This window comes from Ochotona curzoniae, unplaced genomic scaffold, assembly GCF_017591425.1.
Source record: "Ochotona curzoniae isolate NIBS_2020 unplaced genomic scaffold, NIBS_Ocur_1.0 contig_1014, whole genome shotgun sequence".
Taxonomy (NCBI): domain Eukaryota; kingdom Metazoa; phylum Chordata; class Mammalia; order Lagomorpha; family Ochotonidae; genus Ochotona; species Ochotona curzoniae.
This window is the reverse complement of record NW_024464920.1, coordinates 2,691,139-2,717,373: the sequence shown is the minus strand read 5'-3', so window position 1 is coordinate 2,717,373 and position 26,235 is coordinate 2,691,139. Positions and strand designations below refer to the sequence as shown.

Below are 26,235 nucleotides of genomic sequence, written 5' to 3'. Positions count from 1 at the left end.
CCGGCTTCAGCCTGGCTCTTGTGGGCATTTAGGGAGTGAGCCAATAGATGGATCTTTGTCTCTCTATCTCTCCCTCTCTTTCTTTCTCCCCACCCCCTGATTTTAATTTTTTTTTTTTTAATGAAAAACTTGGGTTAGGGTTTTTGTACGGAATCTCCCAAATTTCCCAACTTGAGCACTTTGTGGTAATCCAGCACCCTCCATAAGAAGACTCGGGCTGACACCAAAGTAGAAAAAGTTAAGCCCCTGACTGTGGCATGGGCATCCCTTAGGAGTGCCAGGTTGAGGCCCAGCTGCTCCAGTAGCCCCAGATCTTAACCTGCTGATGGACTGAGAAAGGAGAAGAGGATGACCCAAGCGCCTGGGCCCTTGCACCCACATGGAAGACCCAGCAGGTCCTGGCTCCTGGCTGCGGACCAGCCCAGCTGTAGCTGTTGCAGCCGTTAGCAGAGTTAACCAGCAGATAGAAGATCTCTGTGTCTCCTCTGTGTAGCTCTGCCTTTCAAATAAAAATAAATAAATCTTTTTTAAAAAGAAGACACCAATTTTCCTTTCTAGTTTCAGTCCCCACCATTGCTTGTAACACGCCCTCACCTAGCCACGCCCACCCGTCCCGTGAAGTCTCCTGACAGTTGCATGGCTGGTGCTTTTGCTGATGTCATTGTCGTTGCCTTTAATTGTCCTTTCACCTTTACGCTTTATACTCTAACCACGTTAGTGAAATGCTGCCTGAGGGGCTAGTCTAGGTTCTCCTTCCTGCAACAGCCACTCCTTCCTGGTAAGCATCTGTGCTGGATATTGAAAAATCTTAGCAGGGGAGTCCCGAATGAGCTCACAGTTTGGAGACATAAAAAAAAGAAATAATGAAATAGTGATATTCCTTCATAAGGAATAACTCACTCAGGAGAATGAAATAGATGTGGTTAAGTATCACAAAGGATATGGAGTAGGAACATTTTTTAAAAAATACATAATTGCTTGGAAGACAGGTGGGGAAGAAGATTCTGGAAAGGAAGACCAGCATATATGACAGGCAAATAGTGTGGTATGTGAGGAAACTGGGAAGTATCCAGCAGGGTGCTCTGTAGGGAGGAGGGCTTCATGAAGGGTCGGGTCATAGGACCTGGGTGCAGGCTAGTGTTCAAATTATTACTCACAGGTATGTAACGAAAAATTTTTAAATATTTATGTATTATTATTGGAAAGGCAGATTTAAAGAGAGGACAGACAGAAGGATCTTCCATCTACTGGTTCACTCCCTAAGCCATAGCTAAGGTGATCAGAGGCCAGGAGCCTGGAATCTCCTCCAGGTCTCCCCGTGGATACAGGGTCCCAAGGCTTTGGGCCATCCTCGACTGCTTTCCCAGGCCTCAAACAGGGAGCTGGATGGGAAGCGGAGCAGTTGAGATGTGAGCTGGTGCCCATATGGGATCCCAGGGCATGCAAGGCGAGCATTTAGCAACTGAATCATAGTGCTGGGCCCGATAATGAACATTTAATAGAAATGAGTTGCAGATTAACGGGGAACCATTAGTAGCTTTTAGGCAGAACTATTGTGGCAGGTGGAAAAGAATGAGAGGCAGGACTGAGGGCATGGTGAGAGGAGAGCACAGGTGGTTTCCAAGATAGGCATGAGAGGGCCATAATGAAGAAGGTGAGAGGGGTGGCCTGGCACAACAGTGTAGCAGCTAAAGTCCTCGCCTTGCATGCGCTGGGATCCCATATGGGCGCCAGTTTGTGTCCCAGTGGCCCCGTTCCCATCCAGCTCCCTGCTTGTGGCCTGGGAAAGCAGTCGAGGATGGCCCAAAGCCTTGGGACCCTGCACCCACGTGGGAGACCTGGAAGAGGTTCCTGACTCCTAGCTTTGGATCAGCTCAGCTCTGGCCATTATAGTCACTTGCAGAGTGGTCATTGGATGGAAGATCTTCCTCTCTGTATATCTTCCTTTTCAATAAAAATTAAATAAATCTGGCCCGGTGCGATAGTGTAGTGGTTAAAGTCCTTGCCTCGCACTCCCAGGATCACATATGGACGCCGGTACTCATCCCGGCAGCCCAGCTTCCCATCCAGCTCCCTGCTTGTGGCCTGGGGAAGAGTTGAGGATGGCCCAAAGCCTCGGGACCCTGCACCCATGTGGGAAACCTGGAAGAGCTCCTGGCTCCTGGCTTCGGGTCAGCTCAGCTCCGGCCATTGCAGCCTCTTGGGGAGTGAATTGTCAGACGGAAGATGATCTTCTCTTTCTTTCTCTCTGTATGTCTGACTTACCAATAAAAATAAAATAAATCTTTAAAAAAAATTAAATAAATCTCACCTAAAAGAAAGAAAGAAAATAAACCTTTCAAAAAAAGAAAAGGCGAGAGGGAAGAAGCTGCGGGCAGCTGCAGAGGTTCAGCTTGGCTTGGGGGGAGTTATAGGGAGACACAGGACTGTGTGACCCCCTGCACTGAGCTGCTGCTTGGGGGAGTGTCTGCTCTGAGAAGAACACAGCTCACTTTGTCACCGCAGTCTCTTTATTCGCACCGAGACAAGTGTGGTAGTTGGTGCTCGGGTTACTGAGCTGAGAAGTGATAGACATGGACTAACTCTTATTTCCACCTGAGTTTCAAATGTATTGAATCGAGACCTCTGCTAGTTTTCCAGAGTCATGAGAGAATTCCATGCTTACTGTTTCCCTCCATCTGTTTAGAGGAATCTGTGCCCGGAAGAGGTCTCAAGTGAAATGTCTTCCAGGTTCATGTTTTAGCTTTAAGCTCTACGTATGTTCCATTCTTTTTGTTAGTCATCGTTTTACTATGACCGTGTACACCTACCCCGCACACAGCCCGCCACTTTGACAGCAGAGAGATCCTGGCCAGGCTCGCCCTGCTTCTTCCTGAGATGTGTACCACACTCTCTTCCTTAGCCCGCTGTGTCCCGGAGTTCTCCCAAGAACCGTGAGACTCTTTTAGCAACCCGTTACATTGCCAATTCCACTGAGTGAATAGGAATATGCCCTTAAAAAAAAAAAAAACTTTATTTGTTTATTTAAAAGGTAATGGAAGAGGTTGCTCTTCTGCCTGCCACTTTGCTGTCCAAATGCCCACTGCTGGAACTGGGCCAGGCCCAATCAGGGTTTCCCAGGTGGGTGGCAAGAATCCAAGTACAGAGACAATTGCTTTCTATTTTATATTATTTTTGTTGTAAAGTCATACATACAGAGAGGAGGAGTGTCAGAGAGGAGAATCTTCCATCCGATGATTCATTCGCCAGGTGGCTTTAATGGCCGGAAATGAACCAATCTGAAGCCAGGGGTCCGGAGCCTTTTCCAGGTCTCCCACACAGGTGCAGGGTCCTAAGGCTTTGGGCTGTCCTTGACTGCTTTCCCAGGCCACAAGCAGGGAGCTGGATGGGAAGCAAAGCTCCCGGGATTAGAACCGGCACCCATATAAAATCCCGGCGTGCAAAGTGAGGACTTCAGCGGCTAGGCCACAGCGTCAGGCCCAGTCAGGCCCGAGACAATTGCTTCCTGATGGCTGCATTTCCAGGAAGAGTACCCAAGTTCATGCCTCAGGTCTGCTTCCAATTCCAGCTTCCTGCTAGCGCACCCCGGGGGGCAGCTGGCGGTGGGGTCCTTACACCTAGGTGGGAGAACCAGGTTGGCTTCTCAGTTTATGGGTTCAGCCTGGCCCCACCCTAGCTGCTGCGGGCACTGGGGGAGTCATCCAGGAGGCGAGAGGGCTGTGCTTGGGCGGGAGACACTCGACTGTCACTTGATGGGGCCTTTCTCTCTCGTGCCCCAGGTACTGCAGAAATTGGGGAAGACTGTGGAAACCAGGGATGAACGGTTTGAACAATGTGCCAACAACTTCTACCAACAACAGGTAAGGTGGAAGGTGGGGAAGGGAGGAGAGATGAGCGCTGCACACCCCAGCCAGCGTCCCTGTCGGCTCAGCCTGGCACAGGGCGACCCTGCCCGTCTTTCCTCTGGCTAGCAGACTCGCCTTTCCTGCTCTGTTGACCCTGCCACATGGGGACAGAGGAATGCTCTCCCATCTGAGGCACAGTGACATCACCACGTCCTTAAAACGTGTGAGGGTGGATCTCTGCCCCCTTAGTTTTTATTCTGTTTTGTTTGTGTGTGAATTTTTTTTTTAACATTGAGGGATAATAAGTAATAGACTAACTTACAAAGGTTAAGGCAAAAGATTCTTTTTTTTAAAAAAGATTTATTTATGTGAGGGCCCAGCTTAAGTCCTTACCTTGCATGCATCACGATCCCATATGGGCACCAGTTCTAATTCTGGTGGCCCAGCTTCCCATCCAGCTCCCTGTTTGTGGCCTGGGAAAGCAGTCGAGGACGGCCCAAAGCCTTGGGACCCTATACCTGCATAGCAGATCCGGAAGAGGATCCTGGCTCCTGGCTTCAGATAGGCTCAACTCTGGCTGTTGTGGCCACTTGGGGAGTGAATCAGCAGACAGAAGATCTTCCTCTCTGTCTCTTCTCCTCTCTGTATGTCTAACTTTGCAATAAAAATAAATGAATTTTTAAAAAAAGAGATTTGTTCATTTGAAATGCAGTTACACAAAGAGAAAGGAAGACAGAGATTTTCGACCCACTGGTTCACTTTCCAAATGGAAGCGTCAGGCAGACTGCGCCAGGCAGCAGCCAGGAGCCAGGAGCTTCTTCCAGGTCTTGAACCACTGCTCATATGCTGGCGACGTAGGCGACAGCTTGGCCATTGCACCAGAGCGCTGGCCCCTGTTTTTGTGGGATTTTTTTTTCTCATAAAGGTTATTTGTTTGAAAAATGAGTGACAGAGAAAGAGAGGACCTGTGAGAGCGAGAGAGAGAGTACTTCCATTGTCCTGTGTTTCACTCCCTGGATGGCCACATGGCCAGGTGCAAGCAAAAACAGGAGCCCAGGACTCTAGAATACCATCTGGGTCTCCCCAGTGGGTACAGGGCCCAAGTACTTGTGCCATCTGCCATTGTTTTCCCAGGTGTATTAGTGGGAAGCTGGATGGGAAGTAGGGCAACCAGGACTCAAACTGGCACTCACGGGCGTGGTGCAGTGGCCTCACGGCTAAAGTTCTTGCCTTCAACACACCAGGATCCCATATTACTGGTTCATGTCCCGGCAGCCTTGCTTCCCATCCAGCTCCCTGCCCGTGTCCTGGGAAAGCAGTCGAGGATGGCCCAAAGCCTTGGGATGCTGCAGCCGCATGGGAGACGTGGAGGAAGTTCCTGGCTCCTGGCTCTGGATCAGCGCAGCACTGGCTGCAGTGGTCACTTGGGGAGCGAATCATCGGATGAAAGATCTTCCTCTCTGTTTCTCCTCCTCTCTGTATATCTGACTTTGCAACAAAAATAAATAAATCTTAAAAAAAATAGGGCACTCGTATGACATGCTGGTACCACAAGTAGCAGCCTAATCCACTGTGTTACCATGTCAGCCCAGTTACTTTATTTTTTTTTCACCTTCCCAAGTTGCCTGTCTTCCACCTTTGAGCTCCTCTTATCCCAGTAGTCACATCTTTTCTTTATTTCCTTTTTGTTCATCTATCCTACCTAATCCCTTATCTAAGTCATTTCCACCAATAAATCTGTTCTTACTGTTTTTTCTATGTTAACTGCATTATGGATTATTTAATGTAGAAAATTTACTTTAGGAAGTATGCATCATTGTGCCTGGCATGATAGTGGCTGATGTCCTTACCTTGTATGTGCTGGGATCCCTTGTGGGTGCTCCACTTGCCATGCTGCTCCCTGCCTGTGGCCCGGGAAAGCAGTACGACCCATAGCCTTGAGACCCTGCAGCCACGTCGGAGACCCAGAAGAAGCTCCTGGCTTCGGATCAGCTCACCTCCAGCCATTACATCCGCTTAGGGGAGTGAACCAACAGGCATAAGATCTTTCTCTTTCCTTCTCTCTGTAACTCTGACTTTCCAATAAAAATAAATTAAAATTTTAAATTAACGTATGCATCAGTGACCAGCATTGCAGCATAGTGGGTAACACTGCATCCCAAATGAATGCGTCTTCTTGTCTCAGTGCCGGTTCATGTCCCTGCTCTGTTGTTTCCAAATTTTCTGTGTTTCTTGTTTCGGGCGCGGGGGTTGAGGAGGGATAAGAGAAGCAGCCGTACGCAGCCTCCCAACCCCTCCAGTACCGGAGATTGAGAATGTCTACCCGGTATGAAGCCAGGGTTCCAGTGTGGCGCTTGCTTTGAGGGTTCTCCCCAGGTGATTGCGAAAGATCTGAAATGTTGTCGATCTTGTCGCTCCCGGGAGGAGGGACCCGTTTCAGTTCCATTGGCTGACATAGTTGGCCTCGGAGTCTTCATTTGCCCGGATATTTGCTGTCATCATCTGGCTGGGGTTGCTGTCCAGTTTGTTCTGTCAGACGTCTTATAGGTCCATACCTCCAGGTACCCTAGTGCAACCCAAGGACCCACCAGAGCATCTTGGCCACTGGCAGGGGAAAGGTCGCTGCTCTACACTGCCTCCCCTCCCCACCCCAGCCACTACTGCCTGCTGCTGGTGGGGGATGGAGCTGCTGTTTGGCACACCTTGCACGACCCAAGGACCTCCCAGTGCCTCTGGGCATCTGGCTGGATGTGAGCCTAGGCTGCCTCCCCTCCCCCCAGCCACCCTCACATGCTGCTGGCGGGGGGAGATGTGGATCCTGTTTGGCGTGGCTAATGTGGCCGAGGACCCACTAGTGGCCCATAACTTTGTTTTGCTTCTGGTTATGCTGTGCTTTGCTCCACCTGAACCCCTGAGGAGGCTCTGATTTGCAGGCCGGGGACCTGTCCAGGAAGGTCCCTCAGCAGTCATTCCTCGCCTGGAGGGGGGCCCTCAAGTCCCTGCAGGCCCCCACCAGTGCCTTAACCCAAACCACCTGTGAGTGCAGAACCTCAAGCACTCAGAGGGCACAGCTGGGCAGCCCGTGGGCTTCGCCAGCAGCAAGGTTCCCCGGACCACCTGGGCCCAGGCAAGGGACCCCAGACCCCGCAGAACTGCACATGCTGCTGAAAAGGATCCAGGCGGGGGACCCCAAACCCATCCTGCTCTTATTTCTGATCCAGTTCACACAGCTAATGGCCGTGGAAAAGCAGCAGAAGATGGTCCAAGTACGTGGGCCCCTGTCACCATGTGGAGACCTGATGAAGCTCCTGGCTTTGGCTTTGGCCTGCCTTGCTTTTGTGGCTGTCTGCCAGTGAACCAGCAGTTGGAATGGATTTCTCTATCCCTCCCTCTTCTTTTTAAAAAGATTTATTTACTTTTATTTGAAAAGCAGACTTACAGAGAGAAGGATAAACAGAAAGATCTTCCATCTGCAGTTTACTCCCTAAATGGGTGCAACGGCTGGAGCTGAATTAATCCAGAGCCGGGAGGTTGCTCCAGATCTCCCATATGGGTTCAAGGTCCAAAGACATGAGTCATCCTCCACTGATTGTCTAGGCCATAAGAAGAGAGCTTGATCAGAAGTGGGGCAGCCAGGACACAAAGTGGCGCCATATGGGATGCCAATGCCATAGGTAGGGGGTTGGTGTGCTATGCCACCACACTGGCCACCTCTCCCTCTCCCTGTAACTCTGACCTTCCAATAAATAAATAACTTTTTTTAAAAAAAAGTAGGTAACCAATGGGGCGCCGTGATAGTTCAGCAGGCTAATCCTCGCCTTGCAGCACTGACATCCCATATGAGCTTTGGTTGGTATCCTGGCTGTTCTGTTTCCAGTCCAGTTCCCTTCTCTCTGACGGCCTAGGAGAACAGTGAGGGCCTGGCCTTGGGACCCTGTACCCTGTGGGAGGCCCCTGGTTTCAGATCAGCTCAGCTGTTTCTGCTGTGGCAGTTGCAACCATTTGGGGAGTGAACCAATGGATAGAAGATCTTTCTCTCTGTTAATCTGCCTGAATCTTTAAAAAAGTAGATAACAGATTTAACCTTCGTGGCGCATTTTACTTTAATCTGCCATGTGCAAGACTCTGTGCTGGATGTTTTACATGCATTATTCTATTTAGGATTTTTTTGTTCCTGAGATTTAATTTTTTTTTTTTTTTACTTTTTTATAATACAGTTGCATAGGCTCAGGGATTTCCCCTTGCACCCTCTCCACTTCTCCTACCCCCACTGTTTTCTCCTGTACAACAATAGTCACAAATCCACCATTCTGCTGTTTAAGAACATCAGGACACTGTAGGTATCAACAATGGCAGAAAGTCCAGCATCCTATTGTTGAGATATATTGAACAGTTTCTTTGGGTGTCATTCTTTTATCTGGGAGTAGTGATGCGTACTGCAGCGTATCCACACAGCTCAGTATGCTGGTCTGCATTATACAGCTCCTCTAGGTGAACATATGTGTATCCATGTTTACCTGTGTATCTATTGGTATGTTATACATGGAGGTTGCCTTATTTCAAAAGGAACATATCGTCTTTGTCCTTTGGTGGTTGGCTTGTTTCACTCTATTTTGTTGCAAATGGTAGAAATTCATTCTTTTTTAATGGCTAGTATTCCATAGTAGATGTACCACAGCTCTTTTTTTATCCATTCCTATTTTGATGGGCATCTGGGTTCTCTCCCTTTCTTTGCTATTGTAAATTATGTGACTGTAAAAATAGGATTACAGGTCACCTTCTCATATGTAGACTTTATTTCCTTTGGATATATCCCCAGAAGTGGGATAGCTTTGTCATACTGTGGATTGATTATAGCAAATCAGATAAGAACATCAACTTAGATTCATTAGCTTAGAAAGCAGCAGTGACTTCACACCTTATGTTATAACCATTGTTTTATATCCTTACTATTTTCTTAAATAAAAGGCTGATTGATTTATTTGAAGGTCAGAGTTACAGGGAGAAGGAGACAGACACAGAGAGGTCCTTCATCCTATGGGATACTTCCCAAATGCCGCAATGGTCAGGGCTGGGTCGGCCCTATGCCAAGAGCCTGGAGCTCCATGTGGGTGGCAGGGGTCCAAGTACTTGAGCCATCTTCTGTAGCTTTCCCAAACATGTTATCAGGAATCTGGATTCGAAGTGTAGCAGCCAGGACTCAAACCAGCCCTCACAGGATGCTGACACTGCAGGCTCCCCTAACGCACTGCCCCACAACGCCAACCCCTGCAGTTACTGTGTCATGTATAGATACGATATCTAAATATATTCACAACAAATACATGGAAGGTTTACAGAAGTGAGATTATTCCCTGCATATAGTTTTGCAACTTCCTCCTTTCCCCTGCTTAACATATTACACATGGCCTTTCAGATATTTCAGATGAAATATTGCACTGAGATGTTCCAGTGTCCTCTAAAAAGAATAAAGCATTCCCGGCTGGTGTTGGACACAACAGCTAAAATGCTGCTTGGGGTCAGAGTCCTTGGCTTTGAGTACCAAGTCTGCTTCTGATCCAGCTTCCTTCTGCTGCACACCCTGGGAAACAGCCAATGATGGTTGAAGTCCTTGAGTCCCTGCCATCCATGTAGGAGACCTAGACTGAATTCTGAGCTCCTGGTCTTGGATTAGCACAGCTCTGACTCTTGTGGGCATTTGGGAAGTGAGTCAGTAGATGGAAGATCTCTTTATTAGCATATATCTCTCTGCCAAAGAAAAAAAGAGATGAGGGAGGGAGGGAGGGAAGAAGGAAGGAAAAGGGGCCACTGTTGTGGCATAGTAGATTAAGCTACCACCTGCAACGCCATAGCTGTCTGTACAAGTCCTAGCTGCTCCACTTCCAATCCAGCTGCCTGATACTGTGCCTGGGAAAGCAGAGGAAGATGGCCCATTGCTTGGGCCACTGCACCTACTGGGAGAAACCAAGATGAAGCTGATGGCTCCTGGCTTTGGCCTTGCCCATCCCTGGCCATTGTGAACATGGGGGCAGTGACCCAGCAAAGAGAAGGTCTGTATATACTCCTCTTCCTACCCCTCTCTGTAACTGCATTTCAAATAAAATATTTAAACCAAAAGATAAAAATTAAGACAACACTGTTCTTTAATATCATAAAATATCATTAATGTTCAAATTTCCTTTTTTTTTTTTTTTACAGTTTAAGCAAATAATTTATTTACGTGTTTACATCCCTCAGATTAAGGCTAATTCTTTTAATCTGAAGTTTATTTTAATTAAGATTTATTTATTTTTATTTGAAAAGCACAGTTACAGAAAGAAGGAGAGCTCTTCCATCCACTGGTTCACTCCCAAGATGGCTGCAACGGCCAGAGCAGGGACAGTCCAAAGCCAGAAGTTGGGAGCTTCATCTGTGTCTGCCATGTGGCGTGGACACAAGTACTTGAGCCATCCTCCACTGCTTTCCCAGGCCCTTAGCAAGGAGCTAGAGCAGAAATGAAGTAACCAGGACTCCAACAGACACTCAAGTGGGATGTTGGTTCCACAGAGGGGCTTGACCGGCTAGACCATGGTGCTGGCCCCACCCTGTCGATTTCGAATCTCTCCCTTATTAAATCTTATTTGTTCATACCAGATAGTCTGTCCTGCAGTTTTAGTGGGTTTTTGTTGTGGCTGTTTGTTTTTAGGATTTATTTGTTTTTATTAGAAAGGCAGACTTATAGAGAGGAGAGACAGAAAGATTTGTCTGCTGGCTCACTCCCCAAGTGGCCACAATAGTTGGAGCCACTGAGCCATCGTGCTGGGCCCTGTCCTGCAGTTTACTGCATCTATTTGATTGACTCGTATGGTATTGTTTGGCTTTTCAATTTAAGATAGAGAGAAAGGAAAGTGAAGGAAAAAGGAAAGAACAGGAGAGAAACTTTTTCTTTTTAAATTTTTATATATTTTTATTGCAAAGTCAGATATACAGAGAGGAAGAGAGACAGAGAGGAAGATCTTCTATCCGATGATTCACTCTCCAAGTGACCACAATGGTCAGTGCTATACTGATCAGGAGCCAGGAGCTTCTTTCGGGTATCCCACACAGGTGCAGGGTTCCAAGGCTTTGGGCCGTCCTTGACTGCTTTCCCAGGCCACAAGCAGGGAGCTGGATGGGAAGTGGAGCTGCCGGGATTAGAACTGGGGCCTATATGGGATCCCAGCATGTTCAAGGCGAGGACTTTGGCCACTAGGCCATGGTGCTGGCCCCCAGAGAAACCTTCCATCCTATTCATTTCTCAAATCCCCACAAGAGCTGGGATGAGCCAGGAACTGGGCATTCAGTCCAGATCTTCCATGCATGTAACAGGGACCCAGCTACTTAGCCGTCACCACTAACTTCCAGGGTCTACTGGCAGGGAGTTGGAGTCCAGAACCGGAGCTGGAAGTTGACCCCCGGCACTTGGATAAGGAATGTAGATGTTTTGATTACTGAGCCAGATGCTGACACCGTAATCAAATCATGGTACTCTTTAACATGTTCCTGTGTCTCTTGTATTTTCTGCAAATTGACAGATTTAGGGCTTCATAAGATTCAGATTTTGATTTTTGTTGGTTTTGGTAACAAGGATGCTTTATGGGTGCCATTGTGTTCTTTAGGAGGCAGTTAAGAGGAAAACAACTTAATCAATGAATGCGTAGAAGCTGTGGAGTTGGGACTCAATCTTAGGCCTCACGAAAAAGACTCTGTGGGCCTCTTCTCAGTTCTAGTCACTCTTCTACTTCCAGCTCCAGCATGCAAAGAAGAATCAGTAAGTTGACATCTATTTTGAAAGGCTTGATTCATTCTGTCCTTCAGTCTTTTCTCTGACAGCATGAGAGGGAAAGAGCTGAGGGGAAGGCCTTTAGGAAAAGAGGAGGAATGTTTGGCACAAAAGTTAAGACACTGCTTCAGACACTCGCTTCTCAGCTAGTACGTCTCAGCTCTGCTTCTGATGCAGCGTCCTGCTGATGTGCACCCTGGGAGGCAGCGGGTAATGGCTCAGGAGCTTGGGAATTTTTGGCTGCTGGCATTGGCCTATCCCAGGCCTGGCTGTTGTAGCCATTTGGACAGTGAACCAAAGTATAGAAGATCTCCGTCTGCCCTTCAAATAAATGAATATTTTAAAATTGATTTTAAAGAGTTACAGAGAGAGAGAGAGAGATTCTATCTGCTGATTCACTGCAAAGAGGGCCACAGTGATTGGAGCTGGGTATGGCAGAATCCAGGAGCTTCATCCAGGTCTCCTATGTAGTGCAGGGGCCCAAATGCATCTTCCACTGCGTTTCCCAGACCTTTAACATAGAGCTGGATTGGAAGTGGAGTTCCTGGAACTGGGATTGACACCTGTATTGGTTGATGGTGTCATGGGAAGTAACTTTACCCATTAAACCACAACAGCAGGCCCCCTCCCAGTTTTTTTTTTTTTTAAGATTTATTTATTTTTATTGGAAAGGAAGGTTTACAGAGAGGAGGAGAGAAAGACAGAAAGATCTTCAATCTGCTGTTCACTCTCCAAGTGGCCACAACGGCTGGAGATGAGCCAATCTGAAACCAGGAGCCAGGGACTTCTTCCAAGTCTTCCACGTGGGTGCTGGGTCCTAAGGCTTTGGACCATCCTCTACTGCTTTCCCAGGCCACAAGTCAGGAGCTGGAAGTGAGGGGAGCAACTGGGACATGAACCAGCGCCCATGTGGGATCTTGGTGCATGCAAAGTGAGGATTTAGCCATTAGGCTGTTACACTGCCCCCCCCCCACCATTTTTTAAAAGATTATTTATCTATTTATTTGTTTATTTGAAAGGCAGAGTTAAAAAGAGAGAATCTTCATCCACTGGCTCACTCTCCAGGTATCTATAACAGCTGAGTCTGGACAAGGATGATCAGGAGCCAGGAGCTTCTTCTGAATTTCCCATGTGGGTGCAGTGACCCAGGCATAGGGGTCATTGACCTCTGCTTTCCCAGAAGCATCAGCAGTGAGCTGGATCAGAAATGGAGAAGCTGGCACTCAGACCAGTGTCAGTTAACACAAGCAGAGGCACATTATCACAACCACTGTATGGTTCCAGCAACCCGTGTAGGTGCTGGTTCATGTCTTCTGATCCAGCTCCTTGCTGTAGCTGGGGAAAGCAGCAGAGGACGGCCCAAGAACTTTGGGATTCTGCACCCATTTGGGAGACCTGGAGGAAGCTCCTGGCTTCTAGCTTAGGACTAACCCCTCTAGCTATTGTGGCCATTTAGACAGTGAACCAGTGGATGGAAGATCTTTGTCTCCTTCTCTCACTCTCTGTGTAACTCTGCCTTTCAAATAAAAATTATTCTTGGGTCCAGCTTGATAGCCTAGTGACTAAAACCTCACCTGCAAGCGCCAGCATTCCATATGGGTATCAGTTCATATCCCTGGTGCTCCACTTCCTATCCATCTTGTGTTTATGGCCTGGGAAAGCAGTGGAAGATGGCCCAAAGCCTTGGGACCCTGTAGCTGCATGGGAGACCTGGAAGAGGCTCTTAACTTCTGGCTTCAGATCAGCTCAGCTCTGGCCTTTGCAGCCATTTAGGGAGTGAACCAGAGATCTTTTTTTTTCTGTCTCTCCTTCTCTGTGGATCTGCCTTTCCAATAAAAATAAATAAGTCTTTAAAAAACATACAAGAACAATTGTCAAGCAGGACATTAGCCTTTTATTTCTGGCAGTTCCAGTTCATTGTCTTTATAATCAGGTCTGATGTGACTCCATCTTTCCCACCTGGGTCTCCATAGATGGCCTACTGCTTTGAGCACTTGCTCAGGTCATGCTGTTGATCCTTGTTTTGCTGTGTCTGGGTTTCTCGGAGTCTGTTTTTCACTAGCAATTATAAAGCCCAGGACAGACACCTTCTCCATCCTAGGCACACCAGTCTCCCAGGACCTGGCTCTGACTAACTGTGTGCTTAGGACAAGCTTCCACAGTGAGTGGTTCATTAACTGAGGGCTGGACTGTTTGCATAATGGGTGGGAGAACTGACTCAGACTCTTAATGGCAGTGCCAAGATTTTGGCAAGGATTCAGAGAGCAGAAGTGATAAAAATCTTAAGATTTAAAGCCAGAAACAGCCTTACCCCGCATTTGTAGATGAAGAAACTGAAGCAGGAGAGGTGGATTAACTTGCGAGTTGTGGATGGAGCCAAGTTTCTCCTAGACAAGTGAGAGCCTGAGACTGTGAGAGTCAAATTTCAGGAAAGAAGAAAGATAACTAAGATTATTCAGCCTGGAGCCATTGTAGGGAGCATGCAGCAATGAGAAAAATAAAATGATATCCTGCGATGTCCCATTCCTCTCTATCACTGCCCCCATCTCCACACACGTACCATTCTTCATCTCCTCAGAGGAGCGTGACTAAGGAGCATGGTTCCCCTTGTTTATTTGTTTTAAAGATTTATGTAGAAGACGGAGAGGGAGACAGAAAGCTAGAGACCTCCATCTGCTGCTTCACTCCAAGGTGGCTGCAACAGCCAGCACTGGAGCAGACAAAGCCAGGAGCCAGGAATTCCATCCTGTTCTCCCACATGGATAGTAAGGGTCTGAGTACTGGGGGCCTTGTCCAATGCCTTCCCATACTTTAACAGGAAGCTAGAGCAGAAGCCAAGTACTTGAGATTTCTTTTTAAGATTCCTTCTGGGGCCCGGCGCCATGTCCTAGCAGCCAAGGTCCTCGCCTTGAATGCCCCAGGATCTCATATGGGCGCTGGTTCTAATCCCGGCAGCTCCACTTCCCATCCAGCTCCCTGCTTGTGGTCTGGGAAAGCAGTAGAGGACGGCCCAAAGCCTTGGGACCCTGCACCTGTGTGGGAGACCTGGAGGAAGTTCCTGGCTCCTGGTTCTGGATCGGCGCAGCATCGGCTGTTGCCATCACTCTTGGAGTGAATCAATGGATGGAAGATCTTCCTCTCTGTCTCTCTTCCTCTCTGTATATCTGACTTTGCAATAAAAATAAATAAATCTTAAAATATATATATATTTCTTCTGTTTATTTGAGAGTTAAGGAGAATCTTCTGTCTACTAATTCATTACCTCAAATGGCTGCTGTGGCTGGGACTAGGCCAGCCGGAGCCAGGAGCTACATCGAGGTGTTTCAGATCTGGGCACTCTGGTGTGAGACGCTGGCATTTTACACAATTCCTGCCAAGGTGGAGTTTTAACTTGAAGTATGGCCAAAAGCTTGGACTGGCTTAGAAATGGGTGCTGGAGGCAAGAAGATGGGTAAAATAACCAGTTTAACTTTCTGTTTTTATTTGAGTAAATTGTGTTTTTTGCTGCTGAAATGAAAAATGATCTTTTCCCAAAGAATTCCATTGGGAATACAGTTAGATCATTAGGATGGATTTTTTTTTTCTTTCCTATATATTTAAAAAATATTTTTGGTATGGCTGTCTAGCAGTGAGCCCATTAAATAACATTAACAAGTTCATGACAAGTATTTATGGTATTCTGTATAATGTACATTGGCTTTCAACATACCATCACTTCATTTTAAAATGTTTTTTTAAATTTTTGATGATGTTTACGTAGCTGATCAGGGTGGGAAGGATCGAGGTTTAGGGAAGAGTAGATGTGATGATTGTTTTCAAATTTTCTGTTTCTTCTTCCTGTGTCTGGGGAGAGGGAGATAAAGGGAAAAGCCATACCCATCCTCCCTACCACTCCAGTACCCGGGGATGGGCAACAGCCACCCGCTATCAACCCAGGGGCCCCAGTCAGCGCTTAACCCATGGGCTGTCCCTGAAGAGTACCTTGGAGCTGCACCTTTCAGACCAGTGGTCTTAAGCTTTCTTTCCACTGATCTCCTAGAAATGGATCTTTACAGATAGGAGAAGTTACAGTGAGAAGGAGCTTTAAACAACACCGTGAGGAGCAATTGAGGAATCCTGTGGGGAAGAAAGACTTGCTGAAGGCCTTGTGGAAGTGGTCTTCAAGCCTTTTTTTTTTTTTAAGATGTATTCATTTTTATTGGAAGGCAGATCAGATTTATGAAGAGCAGAAGAGACAGAAAGATCTTGCCCTGGGTCATTCCCCAAGTGGCTACAACAGCTGGAATTGAGCTAATCTGAAGGCAGAAGCCAGGAACTTCCTCCAGTCTCCCAAGTGGGTGCAGGGTCTCAAGGCTTTGGGCCGTCCTCGACTGCTTTCCAAGGTCTTAAGCATGGAGCTAGATAGGAAGTAAAACAGCCAGGATACAAACCAGCTCCAATATGGGATCCCAGTGCTGCAAGGTGAGGATTTAGCTAATTGAGTCATGGTGCTGGGCCCGTCTCTAAACTTTTATGGAAGAGGGAGGAGGTGTATTCTACAGGAAAAGAGCCAACTTCAGACTGGTAGGCCAAGGATCCACAAGAGCTGTTTTGAAAGGGAGCAGTTCTGTCTGGCAGGAGGTTTTATTTTGATTGGAAAGGTAGATCAGATTTATGGAGAGAAGGCAAAACAGAGAAAAAGATCTTTCATCAGCTGGTTCTCTCCCCAGATGGCTACAGTGACCAAAGCTGAGCCAATCCAAAGCCAGCAGCCAGGAGTTTCCTTGGGATCTCCCATGCAGGTGCAGGATCCCAAGGCTTTGGGCCTTGCTCCCCTGCTTTCCTATGCCCCAAGCTGGGAGCTAGATGGAAAGTGGAGCAGCCAGGACACGAACTGGCATCCATATGGGATCCTGGTGCTGACAAGGTGAGGATTTAGCTATTGAGCCATCACAACAGATCCAATAACTAAATCGTTCAAAAAAATAAAAAGAAAAAGCAAACTGAAAACTAATTTATAACAATTGTGAATATTTGAGGAAATTCCGGGAATTGCGCTTTAATATACATTTTGAGTCTCACCTCTGGAGCCATGTCCTGAAATGTTTCCCTGAAGTTACCAAAGCCTCATCCCTTTCAGGCAGAAGGCCACAAGCTCTACAAGGACCTGAAGAGCTTCCTCAGCGCGGTCAAAGGTAGGTGCTGCTGCAGAGAGCTCTAGGCGGTGGGGAAAAGGAGCGTGTCTGCCCTTGGGGTTCCTCCTTGGGAGTGTGTGGCCAAGAAAGTGGCCGTGTCTGTCCCGCTTTCATGCAGCTTCCCTCACTGATAACTGTAACCTGTTGTGATGGCCACTGATTTGGCACTCAGGCGATTACACCAAGCTACTTTTTGGGAACCATGATGAATTGTCTCCTTTCAGTGATGCGGGAAAGTTCCAAGAGAGTGTCCGAAACCCTGCAGGAGATCTACAGCAGCGAGTGGGACGGCCACGAGGAGCTGAAGGCCATCGTGGGGGTAAGGGCAGCCTGGGCTCCAGAGCTCTTGGGCACTCAGGCCTGTTCTCACCTCCAGCACGGCTTAGCTTCTGCGTTCCAGAAGATCGCAAGACAGTTGAGGCTGTCTGCAGTTGACCGTGTGTAACCTCAGTCGCTGGGTAGTAGGAAGAACCTGCAGCTGCTCAGGTAGAGACAGATTTTCTCTAGTCTGGGAACTCTGGTTTTGAACATTTTGTTCTTTAATATTGTGCAGAAGTTTTTACTTCCTGCAGATGTGTTGTGTTTTAAAACTCTCCATGCGTTTTTTCCCAGACTTTCCTGCCCCCAAGCTGAAGAACGCAGGGCTGTATGTTGCTGTTCTTCATTACTAAACAAACATCCAGCCTCTTAGGGAGGGGTTCCTTGGGCCAGCAGTTGTTTTCTTCCTTTGTCTCTGGCACAGAATCCAACATGATACTCTAAATACAGCGCTGCAGGAAAGGTTTTTCGCAGTTAGCAGTTGGGTAGGTGGTTGAGAAGTTGAGCGCTCAACACCCTCTGCTTCTATCCCATAGAATAATGACCTTCTTTGGGAAGATTATGAAGAGAAACTGGCTGACCAGGCTGTGAGGACTATGGAAAACTACGTGGCCCAGTTCGGCGAGATTAAGGTATTTGATTTACAGAATCAAGGGCGCGTTGTGATTGGCCTGTACTGGTGAGAGAATATGTTGGGTTAGGCATGACAAGCAGAGTTAGAGCTCTTGATTAGAAATGAAGTTGGGTAGAGGTTAGAGGGTTAGGCAAGAGGCACTATGCAGGGTAGAGATAATGTGAAGGCTACTTTTTTCTTTTTAAGATTTATTTTTATTGGAAAGGCAAACAGAGAGAAAGATCTTCTATGCAATGATTCACTCCCCAAGCGGCCGCAGTGGCTGGAACTGAGTCAGTCCAAAGCCAGGAGCCAGGAGCCTCTTCTGAGTTTTCCACATAGGTTCCAAAGACGTGGCCCATCCTCCACTGCTTTCCTAGGCCATAAGCAGGGAGCAGCCGGGCTACGAACTAGTATGGGATGCTGGCACTCAAAAATGGAGGATTAGCCTGTTAAGCCACAAAGCCAGCCCACAATAGATTTTCTTACAACACTCATGATAATTTACTATTTACATTGTGCTTTAGTTTTCAAAACACTTTATACTCAGCATTTAATATTTATTTATTTTAAGATTTATTCATTTTTATTGGGAAGGCATTTACAGAGAGAAGGAGAGACAGAGAGAAATATCTTCCATGCTCTGTTTCATTCCCCAAATGGCCACAACAACTGGAACTGAGCTCTTTTGAAGCTCCTAGGAGCCAGGAACTTCTTCCAGGCCTCCCTGGCAGGTGCAGAGTCCCAAGGCTTTGGGCCGTCCTCTTCTGCTTTCCCAGGCCACAAGCAGGGAGCTGGATGGGAAGTGGAGCAGCTGAGATGCAAACCAGTGCCCATGTGGGATGTTTTGCTTAGAGGTGGAAGATTAGCCATTTGAGCCACCATGCCAGCAGTTGATATTAAAATAGCACTTGGGGCAAACTTTTAGCCTAGCAGTTAAGACCCTTGTGTCTCACAGGTTTGCTTTGTGGCTGCACAGCCACTGACTCCAGCTTCCCTTTAATGCAAGCTGGAAGATAGTGGTGAACGCTGAAGTGACTGGGTTCACACTACTCGCATAGGGAGACCTGAATTGTGCTTCTGGCTGCAGCCATTTGGAAAAATAAACCACTGGGTGGGAACGTGCTTTCTCTCTCTCTGCCTTTCAGAATAATTTTCTTAACTAAGCAGTTGGCCGTTTGTTGCCCCTTACTTCATTTCCCACTAAGACTCCCTGCCTTTCCAAGATAGTGAGGACCCCTTTGAACATAAAACACTGGTAGAGGGACTGGCATTATGGCATAGCATGCTACCCCTCTGCCTGTGCACCAGCATTCCACGTAGGCCCTAGTTTGAGTCCCACCTGCTCCACTTGGAGTCTAGCTGCCTGCTGATGTGCGTGGGAGGACAGTAGAGGATACCCAAGGGTTTGGATCCGTGCACACGCTAGGCGACCCAGGAGCTCTTGGCCTCACCTGAGCTATTGAGGCCATTTGAGGAGTAAGCCAGCAGATGAACATTCTCTCAAATCTCTGCCTCTCCTCCTCTTTCTGAAACTCTGCCTTTTAAATACATAAACTATAAATGTGAGGGAAACAAAACTCTATTCGAAAATGAAATTTGATAGTAGAATCCAGGAGTGCTCTGTACTCTGCATGGTCTCTACATTCTAAACCTGAAAAGTGAAGCTGCACACCCTTTCCCATTGCTCTGCGTTAGGAGAGAATCGCCAAGCGGGGTCGGAAGCTTGTGGACTACGACAGCGCCCGACACCATCTGGAGGCAGTGCAGAATGCCAAGAAAAAGGATGAGGTCAAGACCACCAAGGTAAAAGGACCTGAGGAAACGTTCCTCTCTTCCTTTCCCTAGAGCGAAGGCAGGGAGATGGGCTAAGATGGATCCAGGCAGTGATAAATCCAGCATCCAGTGTCCTGAAGAAAACCCCGTTTCCTCCAACACTGGTGCTGCAGACGTGGTCGAGACTTGAGACTGGGGAAGACACGGGTGTGGGGAAGGAGAAGCATGGTTCCAAGTGAGCCTACCCCCTGCAAAAAATGCAGAGGGTAAAGGAGGCAGCCCCTGGCCCCGGGCCGAGGATGGACAGCGGCTTCTTGCCTCCTAACCCCTAGGCCGAGGAAGAGTTCAACAAAGCCCAGAGTGTGTTTGAAGAACTGAACCAGGAACTGCTAGAGGAGCTGCCTGTCCTCTATAACAGGTAATGTTTAAGATTCAGGGGCGGGCTCACCTCCTGCAGCTCCTGGACATCACCTCCAGCCTACCGCTAACCTGCTATGTGGTACCAGGCAAGACACCTGATCCTCTGGACCCTGGCTTCTTCAGCTGCAGTCCAGCTCGCCCTGCCAGAGTTTCTGGGTTTAAAGACAGGATGCTTCTTGGGTGGGAGAGATCCTGGCAAGAAAGCAGGTGTCATCCTTCATGCCATGACTGGCGACTACCCTGCCTCAGTGTGTGTTATTTTCAACAGGCTTGATTCATAAATAACCAGATTTACTTGGGAGGGTAAATTGTGGGGTGCTTGCATGCACTAATGAAGGTGCCTTTGCTTCACAGCAGATCAAAGTATTTTGGAATTTAATTATCTACAGCGGAAGAGAAATTGAACAGAAACTCCATTTGTAAAAAAGAAAAAAAAAACTTCATTTGTATCCTATTTTCTTTTTCTTCTTTTTTTTTTAGTAAAGATTGATTTCATTTTGATTGGAAAGTCAGATTTACAGAGTGAAAGAGAAATAGAAAGTTCTCCCATCCGTTCGTTGTTCACTCCCCAGGTAGCCGCTATGGCTGGAAATGAGTCGATCTGAAGGCAGGAGCCAGGAGCTTCCTCTGGGTCTCAGGCCCAAGTGCAGGGTCCCAAGGCTTTGGGCCGTCCTCTTCTGCTTTCCCAGGCCACAGGCAGGGAGCAGGATGGGAAGCGGGGCCACTGGGGCTAGAACCGGCATCCCTAAGGGATCCTGGTGCGTGCAGGACGAGGACTTTTAGGCTGCTGAGCTACCGTACTGGGCCGTAAATTTGCCTTTCTAATAAAAATAAATAAATCGGCAAAAAAAAAAAAAAAAGAACTTAGAACCTTTATGCAGTTGTAGTCTGAGTATTTTGTGCTATCACTTCATATTAGTCTATGTATGGTGATGTATTTTTTTTTGAAGATTAATTTATTTTTATTGGAAAGTCAGATATACAGAGAGGAGGAGAGACAGAGAGAAACATCTTCTGTCTGCTGGTTCACTCCCCAAATGACCGCAACAACCAGAGCTGCGCTGATCCAAAACCAGGAGTCAGGAACTCCTCTGGGTCTCCCACATGGGTGCAGGGTCCCAAGGCTTTGGGCCGACCTCGACTGCTTTCCCAGGTCACAAGCAGGGAGCTGGATGGGAAACAGGGCCACTTGGATTAGAACCGGCGCTCAAATAGGATCCCGGCGCATGCAAGGCGAGGACTTCAGCCTGTAGGCTACTGCACTGGACCCTGGTGGTGTATTTTGAATAACTACATGTATTCTAAAGAATTAATCACCTGAGTGCTGATTTAAATAGAATTGAGATGTATTACCATTTTCTTTAAACGTCAAGTTCTCCAGTTAATTTATGGGAGAATTCCATTTAGGTGTGCACAGGTATGGAAGCCCTGAATTGCATAAAGAGAAAGGATAACTACTTATTATGGTAGTTATAATTTTATAGCCTTATATTTATACGGCCCTTTAAAAAGTTCTTCAAAGCACTTTCATGTCTATTTCAGTATCTTAAGAGCCTGAATCACACGCCTTCCTGGTGTCGGCCTCAGTGGGTGTTATCTCCTGGGCCTCGTCCTGCTCGCAGCCTGGTGCCCCTCTTGCGGCTCCAGAGCCAGAGCGTCCGGGCCGAGCCTGTCGGCGCCGTCTGCTGCGCGGCCGTGGCTGTGGCTGGTTTTAGCATAAGCTCCAAAGACCTCTTTTCCCTGCGTGTCTGTGTTCTGCTTCCTCCTAGTCGCATTGGCTGTTACGTGACTGTCTTCCAGAACATTTCCAACCTGCGGGATGTCTTCTACAAGGAGATGAGCAAGGTGAGAAGCCTCTGGGCAGCTGAGACCCCTCAGTGGGCTTCCTAGTCAATATGAAGGCAGCCCTTGTTGACATCATTTATGGAAGACTTGGCACCGCAGATTTGGCTTCTGACGTGATGAGACAAAGCACTTGATTATCTGTGTTGATCTCTGTTGAATTGCATAGGTGTAATGTACACACACACACACACACACACACACACACACACACACCCCTCTACCTCAGAGACCTCCCCAGCACCCTTAAGAACCGAGGAAGAGTATCTCAACTTGAACTTCGGCATTTCTAAATGAGGTTGGGCCTTTGGGAGAACAATTGTAATGGGAAACTAAGTGACATATCCGTTGTTCCTGGCAGCAGGGATGCCAGGATCTTAGCACAAGTCAGTTTCTCAGAGTGGTTTTTTAAAAAATTATATATTTATTATTTTTATTGGAAAGTCAGACTTACAGAGAGGAGAGACAAAGAAAAAGATCCTTCATCCACTGGTTTATTCCCCAAGTGGCCGCAATAGCCAGAGCTGAGGCAATCCAAAGCCAGGAGCTTCTTCTGCTTCTCCCACACCGTCACAGGGTCTCAAGGCTTTGGGCCATCCTCGACTGGTTTCCCAGGCCACAAGCAGGGAGCTGGATGGGAAGTGGAACAGCTGGAACACAAACTGGCGCCCACATGGGATCCTGGTGCATGCGAGGCAAGGACTTTAGCCACTAGGCTTCTGCGCAGGTCCCACCTACTTTTTTTTTTAAAGATTTATTCACTCTTATTGGAAAGGCAGATTTACGGAGAGAAAGATCTTCTATCCCCTGCTTCACTCCCCAAATTGCCACAGTGGTCATAGATGAACCGATCTGGAGCCAGGAACCTCTTAAGCCTCCCATGTGGGTACAGGGTTCCAAGGCTTTGGGCCGTATTATACTGCTTTCCCAGGTCACAGGCAGGGAGCTGGACAGGAAGTGGAGCAGCTGTGACATGAACAAACACCCGTATGGGATGCCAGCGCTTGGAGGTGGAGGATTAGCTGGTTGAACCATTGCTCAGGACCTGGGGGTTTGGGCTTTGATTCTATCAGTGGCAGGCAGCCAGATAAACATGACCTGATTAGGTCTTTTCCAGTCCTGGAATTTCAAGATTCTTTGCTGCTGCAATATTAATTATATTCACGCACAACTACACACAATATCCTCCACAGGCTTTTTTTTTTTTTTTGGCTGAATTATGACTTTCCTGGTTAATATAACAAAAGGAGTTTTCATTCCCTGGAGCATTAAGGAAAGCTAGAAGGTCAAACCAGAACACTCAGGCCTGGGGGAATCCCAGAGCCTGTGAAAACACGTCATAAAACAAAACAAAAAAATAAATAAATAAAATTAAATTAAAAATAGGAGCAAGGGGACCGAGCTGCTATGGTCTGTGACCAAGATGCCTCCCTCACCACTGGCAAGATGTTTCTATTTTAATACAATGAAGAGGTGCAAGTGGACAAGGTTTCTTCAGAAAGCCACTAGCTAAATCATATTATAGTTCTGAAATTAAAATGTAGCCGATCAGACCTGTGAGTTGTGATGCCTCATTTTCAAACTTAAATGCATCATGTGCTTCCTGCCAGCACTGCACCTGGCAAATCCTCTTATTAAAGTTCTGAAGGGAAGAGTTTGCTGAGATATTTTAAAAATTACGCTGACATAGTGATAACAGAAAGGAGCACAGTAGGCAGGACCTGATCGTACTGATGTCGGCTTCCTTTAGTACACACTGCTTTTCCCATGAAGCCGATGATAAAATGTCTTCCATAGAAATAAGTCACATGATTTTCGACAAAGTAAAATCTGCTGTATACAGAGACGCTTCTTCCATAGTTCTTCAATATATTTTCTTTTTTATCAGTGTTTTATCATTTAAAATATAAAATTTGTTTCATTTTCTTTTTTTCTTTTAGCAAGTCTGTCTACTTTGATATCTTTAGCAGTTGCTTACAGACGCTTCCATAAGTAATGGGTACAGGGTGAGATTCAGTGAGACTCAGCTTCGGTAGTGCCAGAGCAAAGAGGTCATGTGGATTCTGAGATGTAATCAGTCCTCCTCATCAAGCAAGAGAGATGCGGAGTCAAGATTCAGAGTCGGCATCAGTACTTTTATCTAAGGCCTTAGATACATTTCTATATTATTTTTCTAGAGGCTCAGAAATAATTATATGAAATTATATGAAATCATATGAAATGTTGAAGCTTATAGCGACAAAAAGCTTGCTACATGAGACAATTCAACCTGCTCACACAAAAGAGAGTTACATATATATATATAATACATATGTACATATATTTACATATGCTATATTTATGTTTTTTATATGTATGGAGAGATTCACTGGACTACTATTTTAAATTGTACATGATTATACTAATTATGATAAAAGCAATATACACTGATATTCAGGAAAAAAATAAACATGGAGTATAGGAAAAGTAAAAAAAAAAATCCAAATGTTGAGTGATATATTGTGACCTAAAGTTTTTAAGTTTCTTGTTCAGGTTGTCACGTATGATGTATTATAGACCATGTATTACAGATTCAACAATATTTTAGCTTTTGGGTAACAGAGTGATATATAGATATAGATATAGATATATAGTTATATCTTCTTAACACTATATTGCATTAGGAAATGTCCTCAAAAGAACTTAAAATTAAAATCTGACTTTATTATCATGTTAAAAAAAAAAAAAAAAAACACTTAGGCCTATGCCTTGAGAAAGCTACCAGTCCATTGTGAGAAAACTTAGGAGCTAGAAGACGGGTTGGAGGACAGTGTGCTGGACACTGATTGGAGGGTGAGAGTGCTGTTTTGAGGAGCCATCTGAAGGAGGGGTCAGAGGCAGGGCCCGCCTGACTGTCGGCTTTCCTTTTTCGCTGCCTGCAGCTGAACCACAACCTGTACGAGGTGATGAGCAAACTGGAGAAGCAACATTCCAACAAGGTCTTTGTGGTGAAAGGACTGTCCAGGTGAGAGACCCTGCCACGTCTCCTTGTGGGAGGACATTTCTGTGTCTGAAATTCTTGCCTTTCCTCTCTGCTTGCGCGCATGATGATAATCGTTTTGTGCCGTAATCTTTGTATAAATTATTTTTCTTTTCATTAAATATTTCAAATATAACTAAAGGTAATAATGTAACCAAGAGCCATAAATCTGTTGTCAAGCTGAAGAAACTGGTCATTGTAAATATATTTACATAAGTCCCCAGTGCCCCTTCCCTACTTACTTTCTCTCCTTGCCTCCACCAAAGGTAACCTTTATGTTAAATTTATTATTTATTTTTCCATGCATATTATTTAAAAATTTTATTTATTTTTATTGGAAAGGCAGATATACAGAGAGAAGGGGAGATAGAGAGGAAGATCTTCTGCCTGATAATTTACTCTCCAAGTGGTTGCAATGGTGGGAACTGAGCCAATCTGAAGCCAGGAGCCAGGAGCTTCTTCCAGGTCTCCCACACAGGTGCAGGGTCCCAAGGCTCTAGGCCGTCCTCTACTGCTTTCCCAGGCCACAAGCAGGGAGCTGGATGGGAAGTGGAGCATCCAGGACATGAAGTGGCACCCCTACAGAGGGATGGCACCACAGGCAGCAGCTCTGCCTCCTGTGCCACAGCACCATGTTCTAAATGTTGAGATAAATGCACTCACACTGAGCCTGTTCTTGTGTAACTTCGTGTTCTTAGTACTGTTTGTGCGGTGTGTCCTTGTTGCTGTATTTGCTCACTGTGCCCTTTCCATAACTGTGATGGATGTTATTGCGTGCCTCATCCTTGGGCATTCCACTTGGTTTGCAAGTGTTTGCTGCTGTAATGATGTAGTGTTTGCTGTTGTGATGAACATGTTTTATATTCCTCCTTGTAAATATGAGCAGGATTTTCCTCAGGGTCTGTGAAATTGCTGAGTCACAGGTCACTGGGCCTTCTTCAGCCTTTCCAGAAATTCTGAAGTGATTGCTCAAGTGTGCAAGCCACTAGCAGTGAATAAGAAGCCCCGTGGCTTCACATTCGTGTTACATGTGAACTTCTTAATTCTTCCAAGTTCATGGCTTTAACAAGGGAATATATGTATTTTTTTGCAGTTTTAAACCACAGTAGCCAGTTATCATGAACACATCTTCATGTTATTAAGCATTCAAAATTGCTCTTCTGTGTGAATTTATCTTTTTCCCACCTTTCTGTTGAGTTAACTTTTTTCTGTTTGTTTTTGTTTTGTTTCCTCTTTAGTTATTTCATAATGAAATCATTAATTTTTAGTGTTCCTTACAGAGGTGAGGGGATGGGGATTGCAGACAGCCTCTGGCAGGGAGGGAGAGTGTCAGAGAACGGAAAGGGTGAGAGATGTGCCTGTCGCAGGGGTGGGACGGGAGATGGGGTGGGGCGGGGGGAGAAATGGTCTTTTGATGTTGCCTCAGA

At 46.5% G+C, this 26,235-nt stretch overlaps 1 protein-coding gene across 5 annotated transcripts in view; it reads left to right on the top strand.

Annotated features, from left to right (window-relative positions):
* Positions 1-26,235, top strand: part of BIN2 (bridging integrator 2) — a 37,712-nt gene that overhangs the window by 5,567 nt on the left and 5,910 nt on the right. For all 5 annotated transcript variants that reach the window (XM_040979283.1, XM_040979259.1, XM_040979249.1 and 2 more), the window contains exons 2-9: positions 3,780-3,860; positions 16,766-16,820; positions 17,045-17,139; positions 17,675-17,770; positions 19,450-19,557; positions 19,860-19,945; positions 21,717-21,792; positions 24,711-24,793. In XM_040979283.1, the coding sequence (XP_040835217.1) occupies positions 3,780-3,860; positions 16,766-16,820; positions 17,045-17,139; positions 17,675-17,770; positions 19,450-19,557; positions 19,860-19,945; positions 21,717-21,792; positions 24,711-24,793 (680 nt within the window). The remainder of the gene's footprint in view (positions 1-3,779; positions 3,861-16,765; positions 16,821-17,044; positions 17,140-17,674; positions 17,771-19,449; positions 19,558-19,859; positions 19,946-21,716; positions 21,793-24,710; positions 24,794-26,235) is intronic.